A 14,224-nucleotide genomic window follows, 5' to 3' on the forward strand; every position below is an offset into this window, starting at 1 on the left:
CACTCTAGAGGCTCAAGAAGTCAAGACCCAAGATCGGTTTATATAGCAGCTATATCAGGTTTTAGACCGATATGAACCATACTTGGCACAGTTATTGGATATCATAACAAAACATGTCGTGCAAAATTTCATTCCAATCGGATAAGAACTGCGCACTCTAGAGGCTCAAGAATTCAAGACCCAAGATCGGTTTATATGGCAGCTATATCAGGTTATGGACCTATGTGAACAATACTTGGCACAGTTGTTGGATATCATAACAAAACACGTCGTGCAAAATTTCATCCCAATCCGATAAGAATTGCGCACTCTAGAGGCTCAAGAATTCAAGACCCAAGATCGGTTTATATGGCAGCTATATCAGGTTATGGATCTATGTGCACAATACTTGGCACAGTTGTTGGATATCATAACAAAACACGTCGTGCAAAATTTCATCCCAATCCAATAAGAATTGCGCACTCTAGATGCTCAAGAAGTCAAGACCCAAGAAGTCAAGACCCAAGATCGGTTTATATGGCAGCTATATCAAAACATGGACCGATATGGCCCATTTACAATACCAACCGACCTACACTAATAAGAAGTATTTGTGCAAAATTTCAAGCGGCTAGCTTTACTCCTTCGGAAGTTAGCGTGCTTTCGACAGACAGACGGACGGACGGACGGACATGGCTAGATCGACATAAAATGTCACTACGATCAAGAATATAAATACTTTGTGGGGTCTTAGACGAATATTTCGAGTAGTTACAAACAGAATGACGAAATTAGTATACCCCCATCCTATGGTGGAGGGTATAAAAAGCATAAACATCTTTGATGAGACAGAATTCGAAAATGTTTTGCCTTTCTGTTGTGTTAGCAAATATTGAAAGAGGAAATTTTGTGCGTATAGCGTCTGCTTTGTAAACAGAAGCTTCTAGGTTTAACTCTCGGCAGCAACAAAAGGTTAGTGTTATTTAATTTATAATAACAATGCTTCATATTAAATTTGTTTTCTTGAAAACAGCTGAGCAATTGATAGCGTGTAGGTGGGAGACAGACGAACTAAATGGGTTGTTTTATACCGATGTGCCAATCTCCAATTGGGCCATCCGAGGAGTTCGGAAAAAGAGATTTGTTTCAATAATTTTACCTTTCAGTTTTAGTGCTTTTTAGTTCAAAATTTATCTGTGGGAAGTTCAAAGTGAACTAATGCTATGTAAAAAGAATTCCGTTGTCCGTCTGTTAAGAAACTGTTGAACACATTACGCGCATATAATTCTTTAGCGCTATATGAAGTTCAGTATTGCACAAATTCAGTTCGCGCAAGAGGTTCAAAATATTTCATGTGTACTTGTTTTATTACGAAGCTGAATCAAATGTTAATAAAGCACGCCAGATTTATATGCACCTATTTTTTCCCCTCCAAGTAAATCATCATCTGTCTAATTGTTATAACTTTCGAATTTAACTTTATTAGATAAAATTTCAACAAACAACTTAGACACTATCCTAAAGGTATGCTAAGTATAATACCAACTAAATCAATAACCCAGCAAAACCTTTGAGAGTTTCAATTTCAAAATTGGTCTTATATATGACTAAAGCAATTCAATTGCAAACTCAGCGCTTATCATTAAACAGATAATAAATAATAAAATAGTTAAAAAATATATCAAATTAAAGGTGTATGTGATGTTCTAAAATGTTGTAAATGTATGAAAGTTTGAATTCAGTTTCATACCACTAACGTTTTTTGGATGTTGTTCTTACACTACTAAAACCTAGTTCGAAAAAATGTCTCTAAATAAAGATTTGTATTTTCGTTTTGTTTTTTTTTTTGGTATTCTGTTGTAAAGCTCAAAACCATTGACGAGTTCTTAAAATTTAAATAGATTTTGTTTTGTTTTCAGTTTGAAAACATAATTTGGTCCATGTCACATGCAAAATATTTCATGGAACAATTACAAATTAGTGTTGAATCAATTTAAAATTGTCCTTAACCTGATGCAACTTAAATGACTAATTTTTAAGCATCTTGCTAAGGATGCTCTACCGGCTGGTAGATGCTATTGAGGAGACCCAGCTCCGCATCTTTTGCTCCTTGGCCGGTTGACTCTTACATATACGAATCGACTGGATATCGTTCGGCTTCCTCCAACATGTGGCGGAATTCCATATGCTGGCCCGTTTGGCCGATGTTACCATTCATATATGTCGAAGGGACTTTGGTATTATTCGCTAATTGATTGCCGCTTAGATTGCGGTTCTTCAAGTGGCCATTCATGAGACTTACATGATGGCTTATAGTTGGCACTGCACCAGGCACATTATTTTCAAGATCCTGTAGGATGGCGTCGGTTTGGTGGTCCATGCGGGTAGCTGATACCGCAATACCCGTTTGTTGACTTTGGTGGATGTTATTGGCAAAAGCACCTGTAAAATTTTGTATGTGGTTACGTATGGACTTTTCGAATTCCCGCTGAACAGACGGACTGTCGGTATCACCATCAATCTGGAAAATGAAGTTTTCATCAAAATTAGACTGAATGCATGTAGATGGCTATTGGACTCACAATTTGCAAACGGTTACTATTGTCCATAGCTTTAAGCATGGGCAAAGTTTGCTCCCGAAATAGTTCAAGCCGTCGCCGAAATGAAGAAACGGTATCATCAATACGTCCTCGACCCAGCTGAAGTTTTGAACAATCCAACAGTATTATGGGAGGTCGCTGTTTGTACTGAAATTGAATGAAAATACAAGAATATATTTTATATGTGTAATAAATTTCAGATAATTAAATAAGAAATGCTGGTGGAAGACACTTTTGCAGGAAAGAAGATGCAGGTGTGAAGAGTTAAGATTTTAATAAAACGGGTGATGTACCTATGGAATATCGAACAAGTGAAAGCGCGTTAAGTTCGTGAGGGCCGAATCTTATATACCCTCCCCCATGGATGGCATGTGACAAGTTCTTTTTCAAATATATAAGAGCTATATCAAGTTATAAACCGATATGGACCGTACTTGTTTTGGCTGTAAGATGCTATAGAAAAATACCACCTCCAAAATTTCAGGCAAATCGTGTAATGATTGCGTCCTCCAGAGGCTCAGAATATCAGATTGGGAGAACGGTTTATATGGCAGCTTTATTGGGTTATTGACAGATTTAGTTATTGAAAGTCAAAACAAAACGCTACATGCAAAATTTCAGCAAAATCGTATAAAAATTGCGCCCTCTGGAAGCTCAAGAAGTATAATCGGAAGGTCGGTTTATGTGGCAGCTGTATCATGTTATAAACTGATTTTCACCTACTGGGCACAGTTGTTAGAAGCCATACCAAAACACCACGTGCAATATATCAATTCAATCGAACGGTTATTGAGCTTTCTAGACGCTCAATAAGTCAAATCTGAAAACCGGTTTAAATGACAGCTATATCAGGTTGTAGACTGATTTAACCACACTTGAATAGATATTGGAAGTCATAAACAACGTAACGTGCACAATTTAAGCCAAATCGGATAAGTATTGCACCCTCCATAAGCTCATGAAGTCAAATCGGGAGATCGGTTTGTATGGCAGCTGTATCAAAACATGGACCGATTTGACTCATTTGCAATCCCAACTGACCTACACTTATAAATAGTATTTGTGCAAAATTTCAAGCGCTTGGATTTACTCCTTCGAAAGTTTGCGTGCTTTTGAAAGACAGACGGACTTGGCTAGATCGATTAAAAATGATTCTACGAGGAATCTTTCTCTCAAACTCACTGCCTCGTCTACTTTCACAAGTATCCATGCCTCAGAACCATATAACAACACGGATAGTATCAGTGTCTTGTATAGTTTAATCTTAGTCTGTCCAGAGGTTGCCCTTATTTCTAAACTGATTACTTAATCCAAAGTAGCATCTGTTTGCCAGTATTATTCTTCGCTAATTCTCAAAACTGGTGTCATTCGCTTCGGTTCCGTCGGTGCCGAGGAAGATAAAGTTGCTCCATCCAGATAAAGTTGCATCTCCATTTTCTTTATCTGCTCGATGTACAAGGCGCTTTGGGAGTTGAAACCATCTATTTCGTTTTAAATCAATTTACTGCCAATTTTCACTGATTCCTTCCAACCGACCTACGATATCGACGTCGTCGGCATAGGCGTGTAGTGTTTGTTGTCTTGTGAGTAGATATTGCAGGTACAGGCCATATCTATTCACATCTGCATCTCGTATAATCTTCTCCAGCAGGATATTAAAGAGATCAAACGATAGGCTGTCTTCATGTTTGAAACCTCGTTTGGAATTGAATGGTTCGGGGAGATTCTTTCCTATTCCTATTGAGGAACGCGTATCAGCAAGTGTCATCCTGCAGAGTCCTATTGATTTTGCAGGGATACCAAACTCAAACATGGCTTGAATTATCTTTGAATGTAAAGGGGTATCGAAAGCGGCTTTGTAGTCAACAAAGATATGGTCCTTCCATATCTTTTTCGGGAGTTTTCCAAGATTTGGTGCAGTGTGAATATCTGGTGTAGGGTGGATTTACCAGGGCCCATTGATGGGGCCATTTATCTCATTGACTTTTTACCGCATGGGTTTTGTGGAATCGCACATGTATCCCTCGTTTGGGCGAGCCGCTTGCTGCAAGATCCGACGCTCGCCTCCAGCCTCCCCTAACTTGGGAACAGACGCTGATGTTGGCCATTGGTTATTTGAAGACGCCAAGGCTCACTGTACCAAATTTTAGCGAATTTGGATGAAAAATTACCAATTTATTGTTTCAAGACTTTAAGTCGGGGGATCGGTCTATATATAACTATAGTCTAATTTTATGAGATCAGAAAGCCAGTTCTATAAACAAAGAATAAGAAAATATAAAAAAATGCTACAAAATGTTTTTAGTTACCAAAATATCTGAAAATTGATAAATACCCAAATAAATAGCCAAAAAAGGTATTTATTGGGTAAATACCCAATAAATACATACAAATGGTGTCCCAATTAACTCAAAAATGCAGTATTTTCTATTGGCACAGATACATTTTCATTTATAGACCACTCAGCAGTATAATCAATAGCCTTAGAACATATGTATTGTAAACGTAGCAAAGTAAAAATTAAAATATAAATGTAAATAGCTGTAAGATGGAAAGTACAGATCCGACTGAATTTTTTACTCAAACATAAATTGTCTCACTACATTCCAACAGAGCACATTGAACAGTGCAACTATGTGCAAATCATAAAATCTTGGCGAACATACATATCGGAACTATCTACTCTATAACAGGCAGCTTTAGATATTACCTTCGTATCGGAGAACAACAAAAAGACTGGGTAATCTCGAATGGCAACAGATTCTAGGATTTGGTTAAGTTTCGGCAAGCGTTCTACAGCACTCTCCCTTGTAGATATGAGAAGGAAGTGACAACTGTGGAGAACATTGATATCATGGTCAAGTCAAAAACAAATGTCCCGAAGAAGTAGTTCTTTGTGTCCTAGAACCAAACTAGGGGGGCAAACAACGTTCGCTATGGTCGTCCGCAGAAAAATAAGGCGGAAGCCATAAGTGCACTATTAGTTAAGAAAAAAAAAGAAAAAAAAGGCTCCATAGCATATGGAGATATTCTGTGCTTGTAGCATCAGGTTTTTTAATCCTGCGGGGCGATGGGACACAAAAGTAATTTTCATTCCAAAAGCTAGAAACCCGTACCACACGAGAGTGAAAAATCTTCATGCTTATTATGTACACTCAAAAAATGTTGAACCTAATTAAAATGAACAAATTTGGGAAACATTGAACTTCCTATGGCGCTAAAGAATAATACGCTCGTTGCGAGTTCAGCAATTTCTTAATAGCTACGAAATTGTTTATACATAGTATTAGTCCACTTTCAACTTCCCACAGGTATATATATATGAACTAAAGAGCACTGAAAATTAAAGATAAAATTATTGAAAAAAATCCCTTTTTCCGAAAACTCCGGAGCATCCAATTGGACACATCTTAATTACTCAACCCATTCATTTCCGTTTGTCTCCCATTCCCACGCTATCAATTGCTCAGCTATTGTGAAGAGTACTGAATTTTTTTGTCCCAGCCGAGTATTGAACCAAAGCAGACGCTATACGCTGGATGAATGCATCCACATCAGTATTGTTTGAGTCTTCGACTATTTCCCATTTCAATATTTACTAATAACACAAAAGCAAAACATTTTGTCGCTTCTTTTCATCAAAGAAGGCCATCCTTATTTTGTTCAGCTTTGTCATGTTCTATTTATAGACACAATGTCTCACCATTAGAAGTGTATTTATTAAATTGTTTCTTATTTCGAGCATGTTTTAATTCAAGAAATGGGAATGGAAATGAAGGTTTAGTTATATTGAACTAACAATCTTTATTTCTTTAAGTAGTTCATTCAGTAATAAATTTCAGAAAAGGTATTGTCAACGGTGTTTAGTAAAATTCTCGCTTATTTCAAAAATAATCGTTTAAGGAAAATTACTGCCTCCACCTGTATGGTAAGCTATTTTATCTATACTGACGAGTTTAGGAATTCTCACTCTTTAGGAATTTTTAAATAATCGTGGATAAATATCATGGACTAATGAGTATTATGTAATTAACTCCTATTTGCGATAAGTATTTTTCTGGGTGTACATATGTCATCCTTTATACTAAAGATCTAAGAGAGGTTGATACATACATACATATCTAAGGGCAAGTATTCCTTAAGGTCGCCTGAATCGAGAACTAGACGCCTTTAGAAGGAGAAGGCCTACAGAATTAGCCAGTCCTAATCAATCCACACAAAAGAATGGTCTCTCAGCAACGAAATATTTAGTGTTAGCATTTCTTGACATTGTAAAATGTAAAAAAATGGAAGTCCGACTTCATTCATGAGAGAACTGTAACTTCTAGGCATCACTACTACCGGAAGAATGTTATTTTATACCCTACTAAAAGATGCATTACGGCATAATTGGGATCTATACATTTTCAACGGGTCAGTTGTGAGACCTGAAGGAGGTGTACTAATTCCCCTACTTTGGAATATAGCCATAAACAATATATTATTGTCTCTGCATGGGAAAGGTGTAAAAATAATCGTGTATGCTGGAAAGTTTCCTTACAGTCTAAGAGACATATCTCAGGAAGCTCTATGTACAGCAGCGAAGTGGGTGACTGACGTTAATTCGTCAGAAAGATATTGTTGTTTTCAGCAGGAAAGACAAAGAACCCACTGTGGCACCTGCCTCCTGGAAGAAGAGAATCAAACCGCATGCCATTCTTTGGCTCCATACCGCAAGGCCTATAATGGTATATGATATTGTGGTCGTTTGGATGGGGATGCAGAAATCCACCTATTATTCAGTACTCAGTCGGTATGGATAATATGGCTTAACATGCCACTGCTGTGACAAGGGGTCTTCTTATTTTCCAAAAAAGAAGTGGTGCAATGGCTGTTAAAATATACAGCGAAGGACAAAAAAATGGTCCCAAATATGTTATAATAGGAAAAAAAATGTATCTTGCTGAAAGGAGAGTCTCTTAAGTTACTTTATTTGCGGTCTCAAGCTACAGTTAAATTGCTGTAGAACATACATTTAACGAAATTTGTTATTCAAAAAATCAAAAATGTTTGCTAAAACAAAAGTTTTTGTCCGCTGAAAATGGGAAAGCGGACATTACTGCTATTTCAGCAGACATAGGGCTGCTGTTTTAGCGAACATTTTCGAACCTTGCTTTTTATCCCCTGCTGTCAGATGTTGTTGTTTTTTATTTGAAACCCCTTTTTTATTCAATGCTACTTTTCATCACTTGAATGTTATTTTGTTTCGCACACCACGCGTGATCTGCGAAATGTTGGGCTATTATTTATGTTTGCCCGTTACTACCGATCATGTGTTTCGATTATTTAAAGTTTTTTTTTCTAGCTGCGACCAAGCAATTTCTTTTTTGTCAAAATATTAAAATCTTCTCTTTCATTTTATTGTATTTTAGTTTGCTCTCCTTCCAACAACCCCTTCATAAAGTAAGCAGCAGTCATTTTCAACAAACAACAGACTTTTCAGCAGTCAAACCGCTGTTCTGAAATTGCAAACATTTAACTATTACACAAGAACTACTGCTGTAATAGCAGTAAAATTAACTACTAACAGCCAATAGACAGTGTTTGCTGCTATCAGCAGGCTTTTTTCTATGAGTGTAGCTATCACCTAAAAATATGCCCAGGCAATCTAGCTGAACTGTGGCAGTTTGCAACTATAACTTTGAGCCAGTGACCAACAGTACCTTGAACTTTGAGCACAGTTCATTTTTTCTCTGCAAAAGCAGTCAAAATTTTTCACTAATTGAAATATTTCTTGTCGTTGTTTGTCTCGCTTCAACGTATACAACTAATAAATATTTACCTTTTCCTCAAAATATTTAACTTGTTGCATATTCCTCGGATAACCATCGAGTATTATGCCCAGTTTATCGGAATTTTGCCTTAAATTAGTTTCCAATATGGTATTTATAGCTTTCTCTGGTGCCATTTCACCAGCTGCCAAAGCTTCTTTAACTGCATAACTTTCTGTATTGGCACGTGGCGCTGCATCGGTGATACTGCGTAAAAGACGACCCACACTAAAAGAAAAGATGACAGTTATGAAATAGTTCTACCTTTTTGTTAAACAAAACTCACCTAAAATGAGCCCAACCTGGATTCAAACCCACCGCTTTCATACATAAGGTGGCCTTATTACTACCTGGACCACCTATGACCCATATAACCGGAGGTATGCCATTCATATTGGTGCTCATTGAGGTGGCAGCATTTGTTAATAATGGCTGCCTGGTAATGGCTCCAGCCGCATTCGCCGAACCCACCGCTTGGGCAGCATTAGAGGCTATGTGTGATATAACGGCATTTGTTATATTCCGTTCATCCATCGATGGCACTGTTGAAATTTGACCAGCGTTATAATTATGATTTCCTTGAATATTCTGTGCTGCTTGACTAGGTGCCGTGTCTACGCTAACTATACTGCCGGGTATATCATTTATCCCTCTGCCCATACCTGTAACTCCATTGAGAATGGCCTCCTGATTTTCCAATGAGCTTAATATGTCAAGCACAGCCGAGCGGAAATCTTTGTACACTTCTGAGGGAGCACGTTCACCATTAACCTGAAATATGAAGTTTTATTTTGCATTTTTATGGAATATTTAACAGCGAGGACAATAAAAAAGGTCGTTGAAATGGTACGAAATTGATTTGTAATAGGGATTCTGTAGGAAACTTTTTTTTTTTCATCAAACGCCATAGTGTAAAAATCTTGTCTTTCCATTCGCCTTAAAATATATATCTGCGAAATAGTATATTGCTGAACGTCTTGAAATTGGATGTCCGTCCATCTGCCGAAATTATGAGAGCGTTCGAACTCATGAAACCGTTTGTATACCCGTCACCAAAGGAAGGGGGAATATTCATTTTCATATATATATATATATATACGGGCCGTCTGGATAGTACCCAGTACTCCGTACGCTCCTGAATGTGGAGTGGAAGTGTCCAATTCAGTTTCCTGTCTTAAATCACACCTAAGTATTTGACCTTGTCAGATATAGAAATCGTCTTGGTGACGACACGTGGTGAGATAAATTGGCCCACCTTCGTTTTCCTCATGAACAGGCATATTTCAGTCTTCTCTGGATTAACATTGAGACCTTGAGATCTGCAGGTCTTTGGTGTCGCATAACTTGCCTTGCCGGGCTTGGATATAAATACGACCTTTGCCTCCTGCCAGGCTTTCGGAGTTTATGCAAGTCCCAGGCACGCTGTGAAAATATTGGCCAGATGGGGCGCCAGATGGTCTGCCTCCTTCTGTAGTAACGCCGGAAATATTCCATCAGGTTCGCGTGACTTAAATGGTTTGAAGCTCCTCAAGGATTCATTCACCATAAATTCCGTAATAATAAACCATCGATCAACATCATTATACCGAGATTCTGGTGTCTCCGTGAGTCCCGTCGTATCCTGTGGAAAATGGGTTTTCATCAAAAGCCTCAACATGTCCCCCGCTGTCTCTGCTCTCACTCCATTGTCTACTAAAGTTCCAGTTTGGACATGGGTTTTTAAGAGAAACTTTTTTATCTTGGTGGCGTCATTAACGCTATCGACCTGTTCGCAGAAAAGCTTCCAGGTGGCACGTTTTGCCGCTCAGGTAATCTTATTGTATTCCCTCTGCGGACGTCTTTCCCAATATTTTGAATCTCCCGGGTCATCCAGGGTTTTTCTTGGGCTAATTTCTTTTCCCGAAAAGGATCCTGTCGTAATCCTGTTGACATTTTCGTCAATGTCTTCTATGCTTGGTCAATCTAAATTACCTTGCCCAAGTCGAGGACAATAAAAAAGGAGAAGCCTTCCGAATTTTGTCCAGTTGGTTTTCAACTTATTCCGCAAGCTTATCGGATTCGGCGCTGGCCTTGCTATTCTAAACATTATGTAGCGATGGTCAGAGAAAGAGTGTTCCATGGAGACTCTCCAATCCTGAAAATCATCGATTAGATTTTCCGAACATATCGTCACATCTAATACCTCCTACCTAATCCTATTAACAAAGGTAGCAGTGTTAGCAATATTAAGTGTTATTAGGTCGTTAGTATTCAAGAACTCCGTCAGGGCTTGGCCCTGCTTATTAGTGTTGGCACTACCCCACGAAATGTGGTGAGAGTTCTCATCGCACCCTATTAGTACCTCGTTTCCTGTCTATTTTGCTTTCATCACCAGCCGTTGCAGCTCCGACGTGTGTGACGGTGTCGGAGAGTCGAAAGGCAGATGAAGTGATTCCAGGTATGCTCCACTGTCTCCCTGTCTCAACACTGTTGCACCCGATGTTGACAACTCTGGGGAAAATATAAAATTCAAATTTCTATGACAAATAACGCAGGTCCTCGGCCGAGTTCCAGTGTTAGCATAGAATAATTGGTAGTTGATATGGTTCAGTCCAGAAACTTTGTTCCGGGCCGTCCATGGCTCCTGAACTAAGGCAATATGCATCTTGCCCTTGCTTATATTCTCCATCAGGTTCATGAATGATGCATTTTCATTACCAGATTATGACGCAAGGTGAGTAACATTTATGGGTATCCAAAGTTCAGCCCAGCTGAACTTAGCACGCTCTTACTTGTATTTTTTTTTTTTTTTTGATTTGACACCCATTTAAATCTATCGTCAGTTTTAACCTAACGCCGAATGGGTAGAAAAATACCCAAGAATATAACTAACAGTCGTAAAAAAAATCTAGTTGGAGTTTGGAAAGAAGTATCCTAATTTGGATTAGCGTAAATGAAATTAGTTACAAAAATTTTTCTCATCATTAAGGTAATGTTTTGAAGGAAAATTAGCTTGTCGAAAGTGGGCACTTTTTTTGTAGCTCAAAAATTCAAACCAAAAATTATCTTAAAATTCCTGGGACCGAGATTTCTGGAATCCGTTTGCCTACTACATTTGACAGCAGGTGCGATTATAAAATCGGAATAATCCAAAGGCATTAAAATACATTTTCTTCGCTTAGTGGTCATAAAATATTAAGAAAAATAATTTTTACTGTCAAAATATAGTGACTTTAAAAATGAAAAGAATTTCTGTTTACTTTCCAATACAAATTCTCTAAATAATGATATTTCATCAAAATCGGACAAGGAATCGACATTAATCCCTGGCCTATTAATGGGTTATAACTCAATTTTTATCCGATTTGGCTTAATTTTAGTATGGGAAGTATTACAATTACGGCCTTTAATATCCGTACCAAATGAGTCCATTAGCTCAAAAAATAGATATACTCCGAGTAAAAAGTGATTACCCTATTTGACTTCTTGTGTCCCTAGAAAAAGCAAATTTAAATGGCTTGGTTCAAATTCAGTGCTTGAGCATCCAGAGGCCTTCATTATAATCCGATGTGGTTGAAATTTGGTATGACAGTACCCCTTAGTCCTCCAACCTGTAAATATAACTCCTACATAAACGGAATCCCATTTTTACTTACTCAACCCCCAAAAGTCTCTTGATCCCGATATGGCTAATGTAGTCCGTAACAATCATACACATTGGTATACCTATTTTTTAAAAACAATTTCGCGAGACTAGTGTTTTATTTCATTTATTGAAATTTAGAATGAAAACAAAAAAAAACAAGTAAAAAGGCGTTAGTTCGGCAGGATACCCACCACCTCGGGTATATATGTAAACCATATTTCATCAAAATCCAGTGAAAATTGCATACCTTATATCCCATAGCAGTTATATCGAAATATGATCCGATTTGGGCCAAATACTAATAAGTACAAGTCGTTGTTCAATTGTGTATAACAAAATATTGGTATTTTTTGTAGCTATAACTAAAAAAAATCTGAACCATATACAACATGGTTGTCGAAACCAAAGCCTAACACAAGCCAACGTGTCAAATTTCAGTTAAATCGGATTATAAATGCGCCTTTTTTGGGGCCAAGACTTTAAATCGAGATATCGGTCAATATGGCAGCTATATGCAAATCTTGATCGATCTAGATGAAATTGCAGAAATATGTGAGAGGCTTATCTTAACTCTCTGTCCCAAATTTCGGCAACATCGGACAATAAATGCTCCTTTTATGGGCCCAAAACCATTAAATCGAGAGGTCGGTCTATATGGCAGCTAAATCCAAATCTAGACCGATCTGAGTGAAATTGAAGAAGGATGTCGAAGGGCCTAACACAACTCACTGTCCCAAATTGCGGCGACATCGGACAATAAATTCGCCTTTTATGGCCCCATAACCTAAAGCCGAGAGATCGGTCTATATGGCATCTATATCCAAATTTGGACCGATCTGTGCCATAATGCAGAAGTATGTCAAGGGGCTTAACTAAACTCATTGCCCCGAATTTCGGGGACATCGGACAATAAATGCGTCTTTTATGGACCGATCTGAGCCAAATTGACGAAGGATGTCGAAGGGCCTAAAACCACTCACTGTACCAAATTTCAGCAAAATCGAATAATAAATGTGGCTTTTATGGGCCTTAGACCCTGAATCGGAACAGTTATATCCAAATCTGGACCGATCTGGTCCAAATTGACGAAGGATGTCGAATTGTCTAACACAACTGACTTTCCCAAATTTCAGCAAAATCGTATAATAAATGTGGCTTTTATCGACCTAAGACCCTAAATGGGAGAATCGGTCTATATGGCAGCTACATCCAATTCTGGACCAATCTGAACCAAATTGACGAAGGATGTCGAAGGGCCTAAAAAAACTCACTTTACCAAATTTCAGCAAAATCGAATAATAAATGTGGTTTTATGGGCCTTAGACCCTAAATCGGACCAGTTATATCCAAATCTGGACCGATCTGGGCCAAATTGACGAAGGATGTCGAATTGTCTAACACAACTGACTTTCCCAAATTTCAGCAAAATCGTATAATAAATGTGGCTTTTATGGACCTCAGACCCTAAATGGGAGAATCGGTCTATATGCCAGCTACATCCAATTCTAGACCAATCTGAACCAAATTGACGAAGGATGTCGAAGGGCCTAACACAACTTACTATCCCAAATTTCAGCAAAATCCGATAATAAATGTGGCTTTTATTGGCCTAAAACCCTAAATCGGCGGATCGGTCTATATGGGGGCTATATCAAGATATAGTCCGATATAGCCCATCTTCGAACTTAACCTGCTTTTGGACAAAAAAAAGAATCTGTGCAAAGTTTCAGCTCAATATCTCTATTTTTGAAGACTGTAGCGTGATTTCAACAGACAGACGGACGGACATGACTAGATGGTCTTAGATTTTTACGCTGATCAAGAATATGTGTACTTTATAAGGTCGGAAATGAACATTTCGATGTGTTGCAAACTGAATGACAAAATGAATATACCCCCATCCTTCGGTGGTGGGTATAATAAATGAATGCACAAAGGTAAAAATAAAATACCCGTGTACAAATACTCACCGCTATTAGCATATCACTTTGATCAAAATAATCGGCAACTGGCATAACATTTTTGAAGAAATTTTCTAATTCCATTTTGGCTAAGGAGAGTACGACATGACCCAACTTGGCGCCATAATCGATTTGTTTTTGTAATACCGACTGACGCCAGGATATCAGTATAACACCATTTACTACTTGTATCTGAAAATACAAAAAGAACAAAAACAATAATTATTTTTTAAAAAATTTCAGAATACA

General features: G+C 37.9%; 1 protein-coding gene across 4 annotated transcripts in view; it reads right to left on the bottom strand.

Annotated features, from left to right (window-relative positions):
- Positions 1-1,480: 1,480 nt before the first annotated feature.
- The window catches only part of LOC106083679 (adenylate kinase isoenzyme 5), a 114,111-nt gene continuing 101,367 nt past the window's right edge, over positions 1,481-14,224 (bottom strand). For 3 of the 4 annotated variants that reach the window (XM_059364938.1, XM_013246843.2, XM_013246844.2), the window contains exons 4-8: positions 13,985-14,167; positions 8,676-9,160; positions 8,401-8,617; positions 2,562-2,726; positions 1,481-2,500 (exon numbers count right to left, since the gene is read on the bottom strand). In XM_059364938.1, coding sequence (XP_059220921.1) covers positions 2,105-2,500; positions 2,562-2,726; positions 8,401-8,617; positions 8,676-9,160; positions 13,985-14,167 — 1,446 coding nt within the window. In that variant the 3' untranslated portion in view covers positions 1,481-2,104. The remainder of the gene's footprint in view (positions 2,501-2,561; positions 2,727-8,400; positions 8,618-8,675; positions 9,161-13,984; positions 14,168-14,224) is intronic. The other variant, XM_059364940.1, reaches the window with a different exon arrangement.

Source organism: Stomoxys calcitrans, chromosome 3, assembly GCF_963082655.1.
Source record: "Stomoxys calcitrans chromosome 3, idStoCalc2.1, whole genome shotgun sequence".
Lineage (NCBI taxonomy): Eukaryota > Metazoa > Arthropoda > Insecta > Diptera > Muscidae > Stomoxys > Stomoxys calcitrans.